This window comes from Cyanistes caeruleus, chromosome 1 (assembly GCF_971803275.1).
Source record: "Cyanistes caeruleus chromosome 1, bCyaCae1.hap1.1, whole genome shotgun sequence".
In the NCBI taxonomy this organism is placed as follows: domain Eukaryota; kingdom Metazoa; phylum Chordata; class Aves; order Passeriformes; family Paridae; genus Cyanistes; species Cyanistes caeruleus.
In genome coordinates, this window is record NC_141701.1 from 43,075,921 (window position 1) to 43,097,064 (window position 21,144).

A 21,144-nucleotide genomic window follows, 5' to 3' on the forward strand; every position below is an offset into this window, starting at 1 on the left:
GATGCCCAATAAGGTAATAAGCGATTGCTTGTGGAAAAATTAGAAAGAAGCTCTTTAAACTATAGCCTATAAATGTACTTTATTCTTTTTGACTGAGAATTCTCAGTTGCATCTCTATTTTTATTCTCTACTTAATTTTTGAGGTTATTTCTATTAGGGTAAAGTGATGTATTTTGATGTTGGTCAATACCAGTGGGGATAGACCTAGGACAGACAGTATTTTAGATAAAAGGAGAAAATAGCACAGGAAGATATGTGTTTCAGGAGGTCTTTCAATTATTTCTTATCTTTGAATTATCCAAACTTCTAGTTATCCAGATAAACTCACTGGAATGAAAGTGTCTGGGTAATTTATAGTTTCCTTATGGCTAATGTGCTTCTGTTGAAAGGAATTCCATAAGCAAACATAATATGGCATAGATTGGGAAATTACTGGGAAAGAATGAGCAGATAGTCTTAGTGTTATCTCAGGTACTACTGTAAAAACAATGGCTCTGGAGAGAAGACCGTGTCAAAGATAATTCAGGGCAAAAATCTTTTTAGCTCTTAGCTCCTGTTGTAAATAACTGAACAGTTTGTTTCTAGAAGTTACATTGTTAACACAGAGGGAAAAAAACAAAAAACACTTTTAATGTTTCAGTGTAATACAAGTTTTGTGTAAAAAAGTCCTTTACAACTTAATGTATTAGATAACACTTTTTTTTTAGAGTTAAACCTATGAAACTCTAGCTTTCAGCCCTCCATTCTTCCCGTAAAAATGCTGTTGTCCTCATGCCCCAAATAGCAGAATTGCACACAATGATGCCTTCCCATTATCTAGGGTGAAAATTTATAAAGGAGCTGGAAAAGCCAATTATGGTGTAACAAGGGGAGCAAACTAGTCATAGTCAGATGCAAAGATATGGTTAAGATGAACAAATATGTGAGGAGTTTATAAAAATGAGGTTAATTGGATCTTGAAATAAATGGTGAGATGCTGGAATTGTATTTGGGAATTCAGAGTTTTCCCTGTAATGTGAAAAGATGAGATGGACAGTAACATGTGAAAATGTGAAGGTTATGAAAAAGGATAATAGCAGTAAAGTCTGGAAGGTAGAAAAACATTGGATTTAAGAGAGACTGTGGGAAGAAAATGTCTTGTTAATGCAAAATAATAGAGTTGGACTTCTATCTCTAAAACCTGATAGCAAGTTCCTTAGGATAATAGTTGAACCTGAGTATTCAGTTATGCCTCCTGCCTTCTATTTGAATTGAGGAGAAAAAAAACAGCTTTCAAGTACTCCAGTAACAAAAGGGCATGCATATGCCAAAAGTATTTTATGTTTTCTAATGTGTTATTTATATTACATGTATTATAGATTTAATGAAAAAAATAAAACCAAAGCCAAACACAACTACCTCCTGTAGGAAAGCTCCCTGCTATATGGAGAACTCACAATTTGCACAGGAATGAAGTGGAACTCTAACAATGCAATATTAGTTTCAAATATACTTTCAAGGGAAAGCTGTAGGACGTGAATATTCCCTTAACCGTTCTAGCTTAACTTTTAATTATTTTTTTTTATATCTCAAATAATCTCATACCAGTTTACCAAAATCTAGTTTTTATGCATTTTTCAAAAACTTTTTCATATGTAGAGTCAGTTAAAAATGTAAATGTGAAAAAACATTAAAATAGAGTTCTAATTTAATTGATCATTTTGGAAAAAGGGATCTTCAAAGCAATCCAACCTGTTGTCATCAGGATATTCTAATCCCTTTCTGTGTCAGAGGAATAGTTGCTATAAAAATATGTATACACTATAGCACATGGGAAAATATACAGAAAAGCACATATAATTTGCAAGAGTAATTGCTGAAATTGTAGATTTTTGTGTATTCAGTGGCAGAGAGGGAAATACTGAAATGTAGGAAAAAGAAAGGGCTGGATGTACAGCTGGGGACAAGCCGAATTCTGCCAGCTTTAGAATATGGTTTTATGTATTCATTAAAAAGAGTTAGTAACTTTTAAAGATGTGGAGGCAGATTTCTAGAAGAGAATCATGTATAGCTAGTAGAGTGTATAGTAGAGTGTTTTCATCTCTGCCTGCCTCCAAACCCCTTTCCTTTCCATGCAGCATGGAGACCTGTGCTGCTGTCTTGCCAGCTCTTCAAATGTGCAAGTCTCTCTTGCTCAGAGTTCTGTGTTTTATGAGTGTCTAATGTAACAACTGAAAGAATTCCACACTACTCAAATTCATGTAAAACTCTCTAAGTAAATGTAAATGTAATGTAAATGTGAAAAATGAAGCCTCATTAAAAACTAAAAAGAATTGCCACACATCCATCAGAGGCATCTTTCCCTGAAAAGGTAGAGTCTTTTGATTCATGTTGTCATTTTTAAAGTCAAAAATACATGATTTTTCCAGTTTCTGGTCATTACAAATAGTCACCCTCAGTAATTAGCTTTGTATCACTGAATAACTTTTGGCTGGGTAATGAAGTGCTGTCTGTACTCTCACTGGGGTAGCCAAGAGTCTCTGCTGGGACAAGCTTCCTGCAGTAAGTTCATGTGGCATCATCCTCCAAACCCTGTCCAGTGGCTGTTCATCAGTGTTGAGCCCCAGCAGGCATTGAAGCACTATGGTAGACTTTGTATTTTTGAATGTTATGGGTTACTTCTGCTTTAGTCCTCATAAAATAACAGCATGATTTCTGTTGGCACCTGTGGGGTTTCTGCACTGCTGCCTTTTGCATTTTGGGGTATTCTTCTACACATAAAGGGATAAGGTTTTTCTGCTGTAAGCATGCTAGAAATTGATCAAACATTAAAGAAATGTATTTTTCATAGAAAGGCTGCAAATGGAATACATTCTGGAGTTTTGGGGGTTGCTCTTTGAGAAGGTTTCAAATCAGATAGAAAACATCCAGAGCAGACCAGTAAGAATTATTAGGAATCAGGAAAACATGGGTTTCACAGCATAAATTAATTTATTGGGAAGAGAAGATTGAGGAAAGGGGACATGATAACAGTGCTCAGTTGTTGGAAAGAGTCTCATAAAGAGGGAAAAGGATGCTCTCTTCTCCCAAAACCACACCTTTCCTCCATTGCAATCCATGGTGAATACATGAAAAAGAAATAGGTTTAGTACATTTATGAAAGTCATAGGTCTTAAAAATGTTTGAATAGTTCTGAAGACGGTGAAACTCTGGTGCAGGTTGTCTGGGGGATGCATGGCATCTGTGTCACTGGAAGTCTTAAGATAAAAACTAGGAAAACAGTGGTCAGGATTGGCCATCTGACCTTGTTCTGGGGCAGCAAGATAAAGTAGATGATACTGTGATGTTCTCCCAGGTCTTCTGTTGTATGATATGACTTCAGGTGAATGTTGTTGCTGACTTGTAATGTTTTAAAAAGATGTTGCTATTTCATGTCACGATCTCTTAAAAACAGGATGTTAGGCATGAACCTTTACTTTCATTTTGAAGAAGCAGTACTGCCTAGTTCTTATGATTGCAAGGAAGAGATTAAAATAATGAACTCAAAACCTTCAGGAAAGGGCAAGGATGAAGTGGTCAAAATATAAATATCAGCATTTCAGTATTTTTAAGACAGCTCGATAATCAAACATTTGTTTGGAGATGGAAATAATCTTGTCCTTAGCCTTGGCCTCATTTACTCTGACTGAATAATTTCTCATTGCCATCACTTTTTTCTCCCACCTGAGTTTTTAAGCAAAAAATATTCACCTGTGAAACATCTTACATCTACTAATGCTTCTGCTCCACCAAGATTTAATCTTTCATTGCTATCAACAGAGATGTGTCTGCTCCCTTCCATGCTCATACTTTCCTGTCATCACAAAGGTTTTTGCTTTCAGGTGGTGAACTGGAGCCAAGAACTGATTCTTGTCTTAAGCAGACTAGCAAATATTAGAAAAAACCAAATCCACAAATAAACAAGCAAATCCAAAACATTTTAACCAGGTTCACTTCTTCAGTCCAGTTTACTGCAGTATGATAAAATCCATGTGTCAAGGTCTGTTCGGGAATCTGAATGAGGATGTTCCTGTCTGTTGAGGGTGGAAGCAGCCTTTTGAAAGGACCGTGCATGACCTAAAATTTGGTATCATGTACAAAGTATGAGTTGTCCTCTGCTCTCCAACCCCTTGTTTAGCACTTCAGCTGCTTAATTGAGTAGCAAAAGGAAATCCTTATTGTTTTTTGTACAACTGCAGAGTCAACACAAATGAGGGACGTCTCTTCCTTCTCTGAATCAATATTCATCTGTGTAGAAATACTGAAAGGTAAAAATTTTGCTCTTAACTGAACTTTTGAAAACTCAAAGTTAGCTTTATTTCTTCCTTGGTTTGCTAATGAAACAACTAGGAGAAAAGCATCTTTTTCCTGGTACTGTAAACAGCCTTCCAATTCACAGTGAATAAATATGGATTCCTGACATGCAACTTTCTCAGACTGTTATTCTCCACAGTTTATTTAAGATGCTAAAGTTCTTGTTTAAATAAAAACTTCAGATGTTGGACAAGGCTCTCTATGCAATGCTTACTTTAAAAAACAAACAAAACAAAACAGAACTAAAAACAAAAAAAAACCCCACCCTGACTGTTGCATTTTTGAGAGACACACTTAAGCCATTTTTGCCTGAATTTGTTTCCTTCACAAAAAGAAATCTCAACCCTGGTGCATAATTTATGATCCTGGCATCCAGCCGGAACATATGTACATACTGAAATCAGTTTTGCATCTGTTTAACTTTGTGCACATGAGGAGTCTAATTGGATTTAGTCTGATGAAATGACACATGCGAGATCAAGTGTCTGCACAACAAGGATTTCAGTCAGTAGGTTTCTTTAGGGCACCAGCTTCTATGCTTTATGTGGTGCCTAGTGCATGAAATGGCTCTTTGATTATCTCAAAGCCTTCTTCATGCTATATAGCTGTAGTGATGGGTGAAACAAAGAAATACAGAAGAACAAGTCTTGCAGCATAGGTCAGACCTTCTACTGCATAGCACTGTACAAAAGTAGCAATTGATTCATTGTAACTTTCATTTTAAAAAATGTCTTCTCTTCAGGTTTAAGGAAAATCACTCCTTCCTTTGTAGCAGGCTACCAGGCTGCAGCTGTTGGTCCTCTGGTGACAAACTCTTTTGCTTACATATGCTAAACACTCTGGTAGGATACATCCATCACCTCCTCTAGGATGGAACCTGTACTGATCTGACTGGCCAGCAATGTAGGTACTCACCATCTTCACAAGATAAGCTATCAGTGTATCAAGAACTGGAGCTTTGTTTTTGCTGCTCTTGCAAGCCTTATCTTCCCATGCCATCTTGCATCTGCCATCTTGAGCCCTGGCTAATTTCTTGCCCCAGAAGAGGTGGTGCTGAGTTTATTTATCTAGAGGCTGGCTCTTCTGTTTTGTTCTGATGTTTTCTCACTCTTCCTACATCTGCTGTAAGGGTCTAGGGAAGGAAGAGTGGTCTAGAGAGTGAAGAGAATCATGGAAGGGGATGAGAGTGTCTGCAAGTTCTGATATTAGGAGCATTAGGGATTAAAAACTGGAACTCCAGGGGATTAGTACTGTGAGAGTATAGTCTGGGGAGGATAGGCTTGCAATATGAGTGCTGTTAAGGCAAGGCAAGTGACTCTAAAACTGATGGTGTACCGAGGACCAAAGTCAGATTGAACTGAGAAGAGGAAAAGAGGAAAAAAGAAGCTGAAGTAAGAATATAAAGCAAAAACTATACCTTACAGATGAAAGGTTTTGTTTGTCTTTCCCTTCTACCTCACTGTCCAGATTCATTCTGTGTCTGGCTAAATATCCTGAAATAAAGACAATTTTAGGAAGCTCAGAATGTGGTTCAAGGCATGCCATTTGAAATGTATTTTTGTTTGAGGAATTATGCTCCTAACTTTTGGTGACATTAAGGGAGGAGGCATCTAAAAAAAGTGTGTGTGTGAAATTTGTCATGTAGCACCTGATTCAGACTACAGAATGCTTTGAAGCAAGAGAGGAAAATAGTGAAATATTACAGCATTAAGATTTAGAAGTAAAATTTTGCTCTGTTTGACCTAAATTTGAATCTGATGGCACTGGTGTAGATACTCTGATATGTTTTGTGGCTGGGGAAAAGCTTTGATCTTTAATTTTTGTGTTGTAGAATGTTAATTTGTGAAAGGCTTTCTGTTACTGATGCCTTTTTACGGTCTGCAGTTTGAAGTGTGTGCAGTGGGAACAGTTAACTGAGGGCTTGATATTGCAAGGGAAAATGCACTGTATTAATTTTTGGTAATTGGAAACTTTTTGGTCCTACAAGTGGATACACTTAATTGAGATGGTCATCTTTTTTTTCCAACGAAATTAATTTCTGTCCAGGGGAAAGTTCTAAATGCCGATTTTCAAAGAGAAAATAATTTTACAACATGATTCTTAGAGAGCATTCAAAATGTAAACCTACACATCTCTAATTCATTCTGTGATTTTGCAAATGAAACTAGAACATAATCACTTCCTTATTTTGAATAAATTTTACATCTCTTGGTAATATTTAATATTCATTGGATGAATACCAGTGTTTCCTATTTGAATCCTCTTTGCCTTGAAATATTTAAATTTTAATTCTTTAGAGTTTTGTTCAAATCAGCTATCCCTTATTTCCATCTTGATTAATACAGAGAAGTTAGTATTTATAAGAAAGTTCTTTAGGTAGTACTTACACAAGGCTGTATGGTAAAGATTTCATGTTAACTGTAGACATCATAGGTAACTAATTTGTTAATAGATTTACTGAAATTTGCAGCTGGTCACATTTTTTAAAACACTCAATATAATTGTGCATTGTTTGCTCCTGGAAAGATTAGGAGCACTTTATGTTGAACAAAGTATAAAAAGAATTCATGGAATTCTTGAAATATTTAGCAAGCATTTTTGATAAGTAAGACCTTATTTTTGCTGAGAATGTTTACAAGCATTTTTTTTTTTTCTCTATTTTCAGTCCCCTGCACATAGCTATTCAAGCTATGACTCTGGCAAGAATGAGAGTGTAGGCAGAGGTGCTGAAGATCTGTCTCTGAATCGAGGAGATGAGGATGAGGATGACCATGACGAGCAAGAAGATCCTGAGAAGGTTAATGAATCAGATGGGGTAGAAGCTGAGCGACTGAAAGCTTTTAACGTAAGCCCTCTTGCACTCACCTTGTTTACTTCTTCTGTTCCTTTTGCGTTGTTGTTCTTGGGTAAGTCTGACAATATTAAAGGCACATTAATTTGCAGGATTTTATTTCAATTACTATTTTAATGCACATTAAACTCTTGCCAACAGATGACAGATTTACTGCGTTTCATTTAGAATTTTGAGGCAGAGTGCCATCCTTACCAGTGAGGAAAACAAAGCTTTGTTCTGTATGTGTGCATGTGTGACCGTCTGTGTGGCTGTGTGGATGTGCATGTTCACCCACTGAATGGAAAGAGGCTGTAGCTAGTTTTGTCAGGAGACCATTCTGGTGGTCAGCTGTTCTCTATTGCTTTCCCAATGTATATAATTATGCATGAAAACACAAGCAATTGTTCAAACAAAGAAAAAATGTGAGTCAGTTCAATAAAATGATTAGCAATCACAGCCTATTGTTAATAATGAAACTTAAGTAGTGCCTATTTTCACAATCTGTTCTGGTTTATCTCACAAGTTCTGTATCCTATAGACTATTCTTTTCTTGTCTATTTTTTTAAACCCAACCCACCCCCACCCCAAATAACCCTTTAAAGAACTGTTTGCTTTATATTTCTGGCTTCCCGTTACAAAGCTCTTCAGTGGATAGAAAAAAAAAGTCTTCCTATCAGTAATCAAGCCAGGAAGCTAGGAAGAGAAGAGAGCTGCCCTCCAAACCCATCTCCTCTGTCTCCCTCTTGCCAACAGATGTTTGTCAGGCTGTTTGTAGATGAAAACTTGGACCGAATGGTCCCAATCTCTAAGCAGCCCAAAGAAAAGATCCAGGCTATCATTGACTCATGCAGGCGACAATTCCCTGAGTATCAAGAGCGTGCCAGAAAACGCATACGTACTTACCTCAAGTCCTGCAGGCGGATGAAAAGAAGTGGTTTTGAGATGGTGAGTTTTGACTTAAAACCCAGCACTAGTTTCCATCAAAACCCCATATGTAAATCCATGGCACTATTTTGTTTTCATCTTAGCGTCTTTATTTTTTGTTTGTTTATTTTTTTTGGTAATACCAGGTCAGAGATTTCTTTTTCGCTCCTTCATTCTTCCTGAATTTATTCCCCTTGATTTAAAAGTGCTATAAGACACTAGAGTTCACAAAATGAACTAATATGGATCTATAGGAAAAGAAGAACAAAGCAAGGCATAAGGAAGGAAACTGAACTATGGACTACATAGTGACTTATTTTTTACTTTAAGTAACAGTTAGAGATTTTTGCCTGGAAAAGTCTTGCTGTGAGATGTATTTTTCTCTAAAATGCCTCTGCTAGCTGGATTCCAGTGAACTCTGTGAAATTGATCCTGCTAGAGAAAGGCTATGCTAAAGAAAACACCCAGTGTAGCAACATCATAGTGGCAATGGCTTTGGCTTTGGGTGCTTTCTTGTATGCCTTAGCTAATTCTTTATCAGTGAAAGTTACTCCTTCAAAATCTTTCAGTTGATGTAAAGGTGTGCAAAGCATGTTTAATGGTTGTAAAACACAGATATCAAATCTACCATTTGAGCATCCCAATGGTTTAGTAGTTGTAATGGAACCAAAACTCATGGAGATTATCATGGTATACAACTGACAGTGTTTCAGACATTGTTATTTTAATATTATTCAGTAGCACAAAAATGGGTAAATAAAGTCTTCTCAGTAACTGGGAGCTTCATTATCTCTAGAAAACATTTGTATTTCCAAAATGGAGGAAAGTCAGAAGAAACTAGGTAGCTACACACCTTGTGTTTAATGTCTTAGGTATCTCTCTGGCCTTTAGATGACAACAAAAACACCTCATTGTTACAAATAGATATCATTTAGTGATTAAACATGCCATTTTTTTTTTTAATGAATCATCTGCAAACCCATTGATTACATTAAAAATTATTGGAGATGATTGCATTTTGCTGTTTTTCTCTTTCTCTCTGTCTTTCTTTCCTGCAGATTTTGCAGTGTATTTATGAGTACCATATGTTGTTTAAGATGGTAGCTGACAGTTTTAAGAAAAAAAAATACCAGGCTTATTTGTAGGATAAGACCACTATTTGATTACACAAAAAGCAAAGACAGAAACTAAATTTTTCTGTGTGTTTGGGATTCCAATCAACTGCATGGTTTTATTATTTGAAACATTGGGATAACACTGTTCCTGAACAGTGGAAAGTCAGATGGAGAAAACCAGGTAGAATAAAGGACATCTGTACAGACAGAAGTGCCAAAGATTGACTGGTGTTGTACATGGCAGATTGTTTAGCCCTCCAAAACAACAAAAAAAAGGGAAAACAGAAAATAAATACTTCCTACAATATACAATATATAAGTAGCATTAAATTTCATCTACTCACTCATTTTTGTCATCTGAAAGACTTGGGCAACAACTGTTTTGCAATATAAACAAGGGGCTACAGCCTGACCCATAAGAGCTGGGTTGACTTGACTTCAGTGCACATTTGCAAATGTTCCTTTCATATGAATAAAGGTTGCAGGATCAAATTTATTCCTGGGAGGGGAAAAAGAGAAGAGATTACCAGGAACATGATCCAAATAGGCAATCTTTATAGTTCAGAAAGATTTCCTGGTTTTATAATGTTTTATGACAGTTTATGATGGGCTTTATTTTTTTTTTAAACAAACAAATCACCCTCTAAAACATTCACTTTTTGCCCACGAATGGAAGTGACAAGGCACTGGAACTCATGCCAAAGAGTGCAGCCCTCTTGGGCCTGGAGGGATATCTGTCCTGTGTCCCTGTTTGAAGGTAGGAATACAAGCCAAAGATTATCCAGAGTCTCTGGAGGAACTCCCATCAACTTCTTAAGAAAATAAGTAGCATTTTATGCATATGCCTTGAATAATTCTGAAATTTAATGTGTATCCCTTTGGGTTTTGAAATTATTTTTTGATTTCTAAGTTACTGTATCACCATCTCTTGATTATAGGCATTTTTTTTAAATGCTACCATGGACAGAGACATTCGACTACTTGATTATTTTAAATGTACTTACCATTTTGGTAATGGAGAAGAATCACCTTTCCTGGTTAATATAATTTGTTCAAAACAATTGTGAATGGATACTATGGTGTGGTTTTGAATAAGGGGCTACCCTCAAAAACAGCAACCCAGAGTAATGATCTGCTCAGCAGCAATACCAGTACCATTGTTATATTAAATAGGATATCAGATAATAACCTCCACAGGAGATGTCTTTTGCTATACACATGAAAAATACAAGTTTTTTTCACTTGTTCAGGTTCAAAATGCTACATTTTGAGCATCTAGTTGCATGAGGAAAAGAGAAAATTCTCTTTTATGGCATATGACAGTTCAGACTGTGTGTGGAACTGTACAGCCATCTACAGCGTCATACTGTAAGGTGAAAAGAAAATGTAAACACTGTGTTAAATTAGTGTAAAACTGCATGGTAAAGATGAAAAAGCATGCCTGGAGCCTGATTCTGTCAGTCATTTGCCATCTGTAATTCCAGCGACAGTTCTTACTGCATAACAGGCCAGTTCTAGTTCTGAGGCAATAAAAAAGGCTCAGTCTCATGAGTGTTCATATTTTTAATTAACATGATTCTTAGTATTATTATGTTTAAGAGATTACTTATAGTTATTCTGCTTCTACTTGTGACAGATAGTTGTCTCTGGACTCCAAGGCAACTGGCATAGCTTCTTGTTACAAATATGCCTTTGAGAAACTCCCTTTCTACACTGGAAATGCTCTGCCCATTTGAATGTGCAGCTCTTGTTGTTGTGCAGTTTTCATTCTGACACAAGTGTACACCACAATAAGGCTCACTCAGTTTATCTCAGGAATTGTAAGATTGTTTTTTCTCCTCTCATTGTCTCTTGCTAATGGACTGTTGAGAATGTTCTCAAACTAAATTCTATGATCTCGCTCAGAATCTTTCACTGAGAGGGAATTCGGTCAAATTCCAAAATCACTGGCTTTTGGATAGGATTTCTAGGTTGTGCTTCTGCCTGCATTGTGCTATACTGCTTGGAGAACTTAAAAGTTTCTGATAGTCTTAAAGAAATTATTTATTTTTCTCTTCATTGACCCAAAAACTAACTAAAAAAAATTATTATCCTTATTCTCAAGGACTGACATCAGTGAGAATTCCTGTATATACATTAGGTGTTTTGTGACCTCTATAGGCTATGCAAGAGGAATTTTCTCCCTGAAATAGTCAGATGGCCTGTTTCACTAATGGTTTTCAAATCCTTTGTTTAGACTTCTCCCAGCCTCTGTGATAGAGAACTGCCAATTAAAAAGAGTTAGTAGACAGATGATGGAGATATGTGGTATGCATTTGTTTAGTTTCAGTCCAGAAAAGCTTTAGATGCTAGAAAGAATCAAATGATGTTGAATTGTCTTAATAGTTACGTTTTCTTACTACTCTCTGCTTCCTCCCATCTTCAGGATCTCCTGTGATCAGTCTCACTGCATTCAATTTGAAATTGCACCTTCCAGTATTTTTTTCACAGATGTGCCATTTTCTCTGTGAGCATCCCAATGCAAGAGCAGGATTTTAAACATTAGTTCACTAAGAGATTCTTCCTTTTTTTTTTAAGAAAAAGGAAACCCTCCTTCTAAATACTACTGTAATACAAAACAATAGTATCAAAGAGCAAAGTATTTCGGTATTGGAGAGAAAAGGCTAGTCATAAATGCTTTTCATTGTCCAAAGACAAGTCTTCTTCAGAGAAGAGTCACACTGTGCCTAAAGACAGTTCCTGATTTAGGTGCTGTTGTTATTCATCCCAGCTCCTGTCCTATCATCAGCCTCAAGAACAAATAACTAAGCTCTGTATCTTTCACTGCTGCTGTCACTTGGTTGTGCCAGTTGGCTGAGGGAGGTCTTTTAATAATTTGCAACTGTGCTCATGTTGATCAAGGTGTTTTGAATGTGTCTAGTGGCTTCTCAGGCATCTGTATTGAGACTGAGCAACTTTGGTGGGGACTGGTTTCCAGAAGGGGGATGTTTTCTGAAATATGCCCCATTGAGATTGCTTGAAATAGGTCTCTAGGTTCTGCTTTTACGTTTCAGAAAGAAGAATCTTTCACTATTTACTGAATTTAGTGTTGAAAAGTCCAGCTGCTGTTGCAGTCACATGGCTTTTCAGTCCTCCAGGCTTTTATGTCTGGAAAGGTCATAAGCATTTTCAGGAAAACGAGGATCTGTGGATTCAGGGATGCATATCTAATTGATTAACAAGCTGAGAAGCATTAAGAAAATTATCACAAGAACATTTACATGAAGTTGTACAGATACTAATAGAGTTGTTACTTTGTATTATATTCCAAATTCAGTCAGTTGGACACTTCCTTTGTAAGCATCTCACCCTTGTTTGATAGTGGTTAACTTATTTAAGTCTGATGGGCAACTTGATTGAAAAAATCTAATCTACTCTCTGATAAACTTGGACTTTTGCCATTAGATCTCATATAGTCTTGAGAAACTATTCTAGAAACAGTTTTTCTAAGGCTCTTAGATGTGTTGTTTTGTTTTTTTTTTCACCACAGAACAGTTAAGTGAGTACTCATGTAATTTTTAATAACTTCCTCCTAAATCTTCCTCAGATAGCTTTTGCTTTTAATGACTTTTAAAAGTATAGGCAATTTTGGAAAAGTGAGCAGTGGAAGAAGTAACATTTCTTCCATTAACCTTGCAAAATGTGAACAAGCTAGCTTTAAAAAAGGTATGGTGTTTGGAAAAAGAATTAAAACTAAAAAGTTAAAAATACCTACTAACCTGATAGGACTTTGTCTTCTGCATTCTGTAAGAGAGAAAAATATAGGAATGGTATTTTGGCATTTGTTTCAATTTTTTTTGAATTTAGAATAAAAGTAATCCCCTCTGAAATGGCAGTAAGTTCTAATGTAGAACAAAATCCCCTTTTTATTGAAAAAAAGAAATAGGTTAAATGAATTTTACTCTGTTTATCTGTAAGCTTGAAATCAGAAAAAAATACTAAATATTTCAGTGGTTTTTGATACTGTGATTCTGACTTAGATTGAGAGGTCTTGCTGCAATGTTACTTGATTAACAGGCTTGTGTCAATGGTTTAAGGATAGGGAGCCATTTCAGTGTATTATTTTAGGGAAAACAGTAAATAATGTTAAATCATACTGTTTTCATAAGTCTTCTGGAGTTTTGCTAGTAAAATGCTATCAGTGTTCAATACAATCCTCACCTGACTCTGAAGGAGTTAGGTCAGCAGGATGATTCCTGAAGTTCTCTTTCACTGCTAAACAGCATATAAATCTTGGATAGAGATAATTGTGCCTAGGTTTGTTAGAGAAATTAGGTAACTTTGGCTCCCTCAGCAGTCAGTGAAGTACTTAGATGAATCTGTCTAGAGAGGTTCATCCCCAGCTGTCTCATGAGTCAGCAACGAAACAAAAACCATGCCTGGGTGACTCCTTTAGACCAAATACTTCATTTTTGTGTCAATCAAGTCAGATGGATATTCTGTTGCTCACATAAGTCATTTAAAATTTCCACTAGCCCTGTTGAAATTGCTCAAATAGGCAGAGCCAGACTTGGTCCCAGAGGTAGGCATAGCAGCAGCATCAGCAGCATGGTGGTTGATTGGAAAGAGTCATTTGCTAAGATTTTAGACAGGAATATGGATATGTTTAGATATACTTGGATATTTTTAGGTGCCATCATGATCAAGGTATAATGTTTCAATTCAATGTATTTCAAAGCTGAAAACGTAAAAAAGTGATTTGGACATTGTAGATGTTTCAAAAAGCCTCTTCTGCCATTTAAGAAAATATTTCTAGCCATTTCATTGAATCCTCTAGTGGGTGTTACAATTGGGTATTTATTACAAGACCATGAGACCAAGCAAAATATATCAAACCCTACTGAAATGCAGTGCTACAGGCAATAAATTGCCAGTCCAGTTGTTCATATTCCACTATTCTGTACTAGCAATTCATACAATCATTGAATTAAAAAATGGTTTGGGTTGGAAGTGGCTTTAAAATTGGTCCAGTTCCAATCCCTTTTCCATGGGCAGGGACACCTTTCACTAGACGAGGTTGCTCAAAGCTCCACCCAACCTGATCTTGAAGAGTTTCAGAGGCACACACTGCTTTTCCAGGCAGCCCAATCCAGTGCCCCATCATCCTCACAGTAAGAAATTTATTCCAAATATATAATCTAAATCCCAATTTCTTCCCTATAGCTAATCTCTTCCAGTTTGTGGCCACTATAAAAGTACATCTAATATAGGGCATTTTACTTCATTCAGTCTTTAAATTAAAAAATACTCAATAGGAGGGTTTCTGAGTCCTTTGCAACTGTGCTGTGTAGGACAGTTCTGTCATACATTTCACTGCATTATTCTGATTAAAAACTCTTATTTGAAGATCATGTGTTCCCTGTCCTGTAACGTATTTTGCATAATTTTTATGAAAAAGTGCTATTTAGACATTGCACACTGTTTCAAATATGTTGGACATTTGAGGACATTGTTAGATCTTAATAATTTATTATGAAAGAGTTGTGGCATATTGCAGTATTTAATTTTGGAAATGAATTGGTCTTGCAATACCTGAGGTAAAAGCTGACATGCAGGAGAGCACTAGGCACTGTCTAGGTTTTGGGATCCCAACATGCAAACAAGTACTTAGTGATGCCTTTTCAAAAATTCAGTTACTGTCAATGAGGCATCTTAGGCATTCATCTTCAATTTTGGATGCCAAATCACTTTGGAAAGTTTTAAATCCTATTTTTGCAAGTTTCAGTAATAATTAAATACTACCTCATTCTCACATTTATATTAATCTCCCAAGTAGCAAGCAATAGGAGTAGGGGAAATGGCCTCACCTTGTGCCAGGACTGATTTAGACTGGCTGTTCGGAAAAATTTCTTCATCCAAAGGTGAAGCATTGGAACAGCCTGTCCAGGGAAGTGGTGGAGTTACTGGAGTCCCTGGAGGTATTTAAGAGAAGTGTGGATGCAGCACTTGGAGACATGATTTAGTGATGGAGTTGGGAGTGATGTTTCAATGGTTGGACACAATGATCTTACAGGTCTTTTCCAACCTAAAAGTCTGTGACTCTGGGATTAATATCAGGGTGTATATGAACAAAATGAAGTAACTTGCATGTTTATGCGTTTGCAACTGTCCTATACTGCAAGATGTAATTTTTGGTGCTAATTTGCCTAAACTAGAAGGTAGTATTAATGCACACATCACCTTAGGATATTTGGTATTTCAGCAGGTGTACATGTGTGCCCATTATCTGACTAAACAGATAACTCTATTTTTTCAGAGCTGAGCCAGACTGATGTAATGTGTAAAAGTATGTAGACCAAACTTTTGTATGACAACTTTGGCTTTTATTTATACTGGATCTCAAAAAATATGCCAAGGTAGTAACATTAGAGATGATGGATGTCTAACCATGGGTGGACAGCATGCAGAGTAAACTGTAAAATTCTTTTTAGTGAATATACTGCTCCTAGTGGTTTAGACTGAAATATACTCAGTTATCTAGTATATCAATAATTGTAAATTTATGCCAGAACTGTACAAAAGAAAGTAAAACATAGAAGTTTTTTTAGATCCTGTGTAGAAATAAAGGAATGATGTGACTATGCCAGAAAAGGTATTTGGTGTTTCACATGAAGATACTACAAAGGTACCTCACTTTAAACAGCAGACTTGATGATGCTGCATACAGTTGTTATATTGAAAATGCATATTTTACACCATATTGAACATGCTAGTCTCTCCTTTGTTAAAGAGTCAGAGATTATAGTAAGAGAGTTAATTTCTAGATGAACTGGGCCAAGGATTTCTGATTTCAACTACTAAAAACCAGCAGCCTTGCAGGACTACTCTATAACTCCAGAAAGGCTTATTGCAAGATGCTTCGATTGTTGATACCCAGATCTAAGGAGCATCGAACTCACGAAAGTTCTTCATTAGATTTAGCATACTTTAAGGAAAAACAGCACTTATTAGACTAGAAAGAATTATTGACTAATTTGAATTTCCATTAGGCAGCTTGCAAAAGTATATCTGTCAATGATTTAGAAACTCTTCAGAAAGAGAAAAAGGGATGAGTGTATAAAAAGTTCAAGCCAATCTGAACAAAAAATTGTTTCTCATAAAAACATGTAGAAGTGCATATCCAAAAAGGTAGTTAAGTGTGCATATTGCTTTGTCATCATTGTCATCTATAGGCTCTCTGGTGGTTTCAAAACAGTTTCAAATATGAGAGGACTGAAGGTGGTTGGTCATCTCCCATGGGTTACTGAGGGAATTCCAACCACTTCCTAAATGTCAGTCACTTCAGAAGACATCCGTGTGCACATGCAATCTAGCAGGTTTTCCTTACATTGTTTATCAAAATGCCCTTTACCTATGTTGTGTTAGGGGCTGGATGTTAGTTGTGTGTCAGCTGAGGAGATATAAAAAACCAAAATCGGATGTGTGTTCAAAATGTGATTTTTGCTTTAGTGCAGTCACGAGCACTATCATGTTTCCAAGTAAATACAAAGCAATTCTGTACACTGCTTTTGTGATGGACATACAGCCTTCTCAGAAGGTCTGTATTGCACTATTCACCAGATTTCTTCTTTTATTCATCTTGTCACCTGAGAGTTACTATAAAATTTTCCCGTGTCTCTTCTATCTGTCCTTGGTTCAAAATGACAAAAATGTTATCCTGCCTTGTGATTTGCTACGTTTGGTAGATTAAGTTTACAGGATTTCTTCTTTTCTTTTGTTTTACATATTGGTAGTTCCAGTATAGTTATTTCCTGCTTTACATCACTGTGAAGTGAGAGAAATACCAGACTGGGGCTGCCTCAAACAACACTAGGCACAGTCTAAACCAGCTAAAGCTGGTTGGGAATTTTTTGGTAATGCCTTTTTTTTTTTTTTTTTCTTTAGGAGATGTCAGTTTGTCAAGGGTTTTCTATATTGACATAAAATGAAACCTGGTTTTCTGCTAGTTCAGTGGGCAGGTTGTAGATCCAGGGATTGTGGGGGCAGCCTGGGAATCCTTGGAAGAAGTTCTCCTTGGCTCCCACATTTCCTGCTATAATTCCAAACATGTAGGATCCAGCACTCAGCTCTGCAGAGGGAAGCCTGGGAACCTGAAAAATGTCCATTTTGCTGAGATCTGCAGGCTTTCTTCTGCAAAATTGAATGATATCACTTTTGTCATGTTTTCCAAGGCTTTTGAATGTCATCCTCAGCTTGGGAGTTGAGTGATGTTCAGAACCCAACAGGGTTTTTTGAGCTTCTTACAGAATTAGTTTTACAGCTGTAGTTATGAGAGAGATCATGAATAATCAGAAGTAGGGAGGAAAAGGAAGCTGAACTAAGCCAGAAAGAGGCTTCCGAGCTTAGAAGATGGAGATATTAATTCAGTTTATTTAAAAACAATTTTTTGAAGTGGTTATTTCAAAGTAATTTTTCCTCTTAGGCAAGGCTTTTCAAAACTGATCTTTTTGACACTTTACAGATATGGAATTTTGCGAAGCAGAAAATCTCCTTTTTAACAGCTCTGCTCCTAGTGACAGAGGACTGTGTTCATCTTCTCAGTCAATTCCATACCAGAGCTCTGTTGATAGAGCCTGAACCCTGAACCCTGAGCAGATGATTTTTCTCCTGTGCTTTGTTACAGTACTTTACTCAGGTGACTGGGCCATGTATTCATCATATTTTCCCTAACGTTCACTGTAGGTAGTTCTTGACATGAACATATCAACAGCCAGCTGCAGTGATGATTGAGAGAAATTGTGGGTTAACACGTATTTCAAGAGGAAAATACTCCAGTATCCAGATATTTCCTCTTTTTTGCAGGTGCTAACTTGAGTTCAGTATTTCATTAGGGAGCACATGACCACTACACTCCTTTTCTGAGAAAAGAGAACTGCTTGATTTTTACCATAACAGTTTATTTTTTGTTTTATATAACACTACAATAATCATATTCTCTTCCATAAACAAATAAACTGGGAGACCTGGTGTTCAATTTACTTTTTGGTCAGAACATTAGGTTTTTCGGATCATATATCAGCTTCTAAAAACCCAATGATGTGTAGGTATAGTTACAGGTTTAGCTAAAGACCTGAGCTGGAGGAATTAACCAGGTGTTTGCTCACCATTTATTGAGAGTTTCATTGTGTAAACATCGCTGTTACAGGACCACAGTGAGATTTCCACGCAGCCAACAGAGTCAGTGCACCTTGAACCTGCATAGGCCAGTGGCATGTGCAGTGGTACGTGGCCAGAAAATACAGAGAGGGATCCAGTGGGATGCAGTAACAAATTCAGAGTAACATCACCATTTTAGGGATGCAGTTTATTAAATAGAATGCTTTGCCAGTGAAACCCTTCCACAAGGACTTACTTCATCCCCTGGAGCTCTGAGTAGAGTGTCTGCTTGTACTGCATGTAATGTTAACTTCTGTCATGGCACCAGGGTTTACATCAGTGTCCCTCATCTCCTAGACTGAATTGTTTTCAAACTGGAAACAAGTTCAACAGTTTGTTCTGTCAAATCAATCCAAGTATAATTTATTGAAGTACTGCAGCCTCCGGTTGCCTTTCTTGCACTGCTGCTTTGCTGATGCCACAGACCTTGTTCCCATGTAAGTGGGGGGAAATAAGCCTATTGCACTAGTGAGGAAGACCCATAAATCCCTATTTCTGAAAGCTAGTTCATCTTCTGGTCCCAGACAGACTGTGGTCCCATGCTTTAGAGAAAGTAGAGTGTTAGATTTAAAATTGGCATTCTGCAGAGCATATCCAAAGTCAATAAATGGGCTTTAATTTTTAAAGGTAAAAATCTAATACTGATAATGGCTGGCTCCTCAGTTTCTGGAATGTTATGAAAACAAAAAAATCTGTTGAGCCTTTATAATTTATCTGTTTTAAGGTTGTTTGCTAGGACATGAATGGGAATAACTTCAAAATTTTCTTCCAAAATTAATTGATATTTTGTAGCAGGTTCATATCCGTGTTTCTGTGAGTGGGAAAGTAAAACCCTTAAAAAAAAGAAACAACAACAAAAAAAACCCCCCCAAACCCCCCCACCCCAAACCCCCCCACCCCCACCCCAAACCAAAGCCCTGAAACCCAAAATCCCAAAAACAAAACAAAAAATACTCAACAAGCAAAAACCACACCCAAATCCCCTTACACATGGCCACGTCCACAGTAGGTAAAAATTTACATAGTAAATGTAAAATCAAGTTCAGTAAAGCTTTGAAAATTTGTGGAAGTTCAGAACTGGGCCCAGAAAATTGCAGTCTCTGTAATGGGCTTATATGTACATCATATTATCTCTGTTATTATCCCCACTTTGTTTATTTTCTTGGTAATTCTGATATGCCTTTGTATATTAATGAAGAAGATTATTATGAGCTTCATCTTTCAGGAAGATTGTTTTGTATGTAATCAAGAAAAAAAAAAAAAGCTGCATAAATATGCTTCCTAATGAAATGGTAGGCAAGATCATACTGGAGTTCATAATCAACAATGATGCTAAAAAGATTCAATTATTACCTTTTTGGGGGGGATTCACTGCAACTTTATCCTTAAATGTGTAAAAGCTATGAAATTAGTAATGATAGGATTTGAATGGGAAAAATGAACCATATCTAGTTGAACCACAAAATATCTGGAGTGTTGCAAGGCTGGCATTATCGAAAGAAAAACAAATTTATTTTTTTTTAAAGTCGTTTTAATCACATCAGTCATGTTGTAGCAAGGAATGCAAATATTCATATACTACAGATTGAGGCTGCTCTGAAATGTTCTGACAATCTGTTAGGTTTTGAGTGATGTTTCAACCCTATCACTTGGGTGGTGGTTTTTTTTGTTGTTTTTTTTTTCTTCTTTTTTTTTTTTTTTTTTTGTATGACTATAAAAAACACTACTCATCTCTGTCACATGCTGCACAGGATAAAAAGCCTTTCAGTTTTCTTAACAAGAATCAGACGGCCAGGGTGCTGCTGGAACGCAGAGAATATGCCACTGTCTGTTCAAAGTACAGCTTAATGAGCCAGACTAAACACACTGGACAATAGAGCTGTGGGGGGAAAGGGCTTCTCGTGGATCTGTGGATCAGCTGCGGCTTTAACATCTAACTAGTTTCATTTTTCATCTTTGCAAGTTCCATTTCCCTGTTTTGTTGGTATAAACTGCATTTCAATGAGCGGACTTTCCTGCCTAGGTGATGGTATGGTGTGCTTTGAAAAAGGATGTTGTGGATTACGCTAGGATTAATTTCTGTGTTTCTTTTTCTCTTTCATAGTCACGACCTATTCCCTCACACCTTACTTCAGCAGTTGCAGAGAGTATCCTGGCTTCCGCCTGTGAGAGTGAAAGCAGAAATGCTGCAAAAAGGATGCGGTTGGATAGACAGCAGGTACTGTGTTGTTTGGGGGTCTACCACATCCATATTTATAAATGCACTGGACTCATTTACATAGGATGCCATGCAGAAGGGTGGTGCAGCCCCTTATATGCTTCTTGCTAGCAAGATTAATTAAAATACAAAAGCTGTAGTTTTTTTTAATGATTACACAAGCATGTCTTTGTCTGTATTTACATAAGCTGTGTGAGGTTAATATATTTGTAATGTCCAGCTGGATAAAGCTATTTATTTACTTTTTGATGGCTGTAGATTTTTAGAGCATAATGTATAATCTCTACAGAAGAATTTAAAATAACAGAACATGGAGTGGATATAATGTACATAAACAGCAGAAATGGTGCATGTGTCCATGAATCAGTGTATTTATTTGTGCACATATTCTCTTTCAAAAAGTGTATGCATTTTAAATAGAAGGTGAAATGTTACTGACTGAAAATACCTATTTGCCTGAAACAGAGAAGTTACTGTGCTGTATAACAAATTGCTGTCAATTAACTTGTTAGTGAGTTTTTAAAGCT

At 36.7% G+C, this 21,144-nt stretch overlaps 1 protein-coding gene across 18 annotated transcripts in view; it reads left to right on the forward strand.

Annotated features, from left to right (window-relative positions):
• Nucleotides 1-21,144, forward strand: part of NOL4 (nucleolar protein 4) — a 187,709-nt gene that overhangs the window by 132,522 nt on the left and 34,043 nt on the right. For 12 of the 18 annotated variants that reach the window (XM_086889106.1, XM_086889113.1, XM_086889175.1 and 9 more), the window contains 3 exons: nucleotides 6,998-7,177; nucleotides 7,919-8,110; nucleotides 20,504-20,617. In XM_086889106.1, coding sequence (XP_086745232.1) covers nucleotides 6,998-7,177; nucleotides 7,919-8,110; nucleotides 20,504-20,617 — 486 coding nt within the window. The remainder of the gene's footprint in view (nucleotides 1-6,997; nucleotides 7,178-7,918; nucleotides 8,111-20,503; nucleotides 20,618-21,144) is intronic. The other 6 variants (XM_086889123.1, XM_086889180.1, XM_086889184.1 and 3 more) reach the window with 1 other exon arrangement.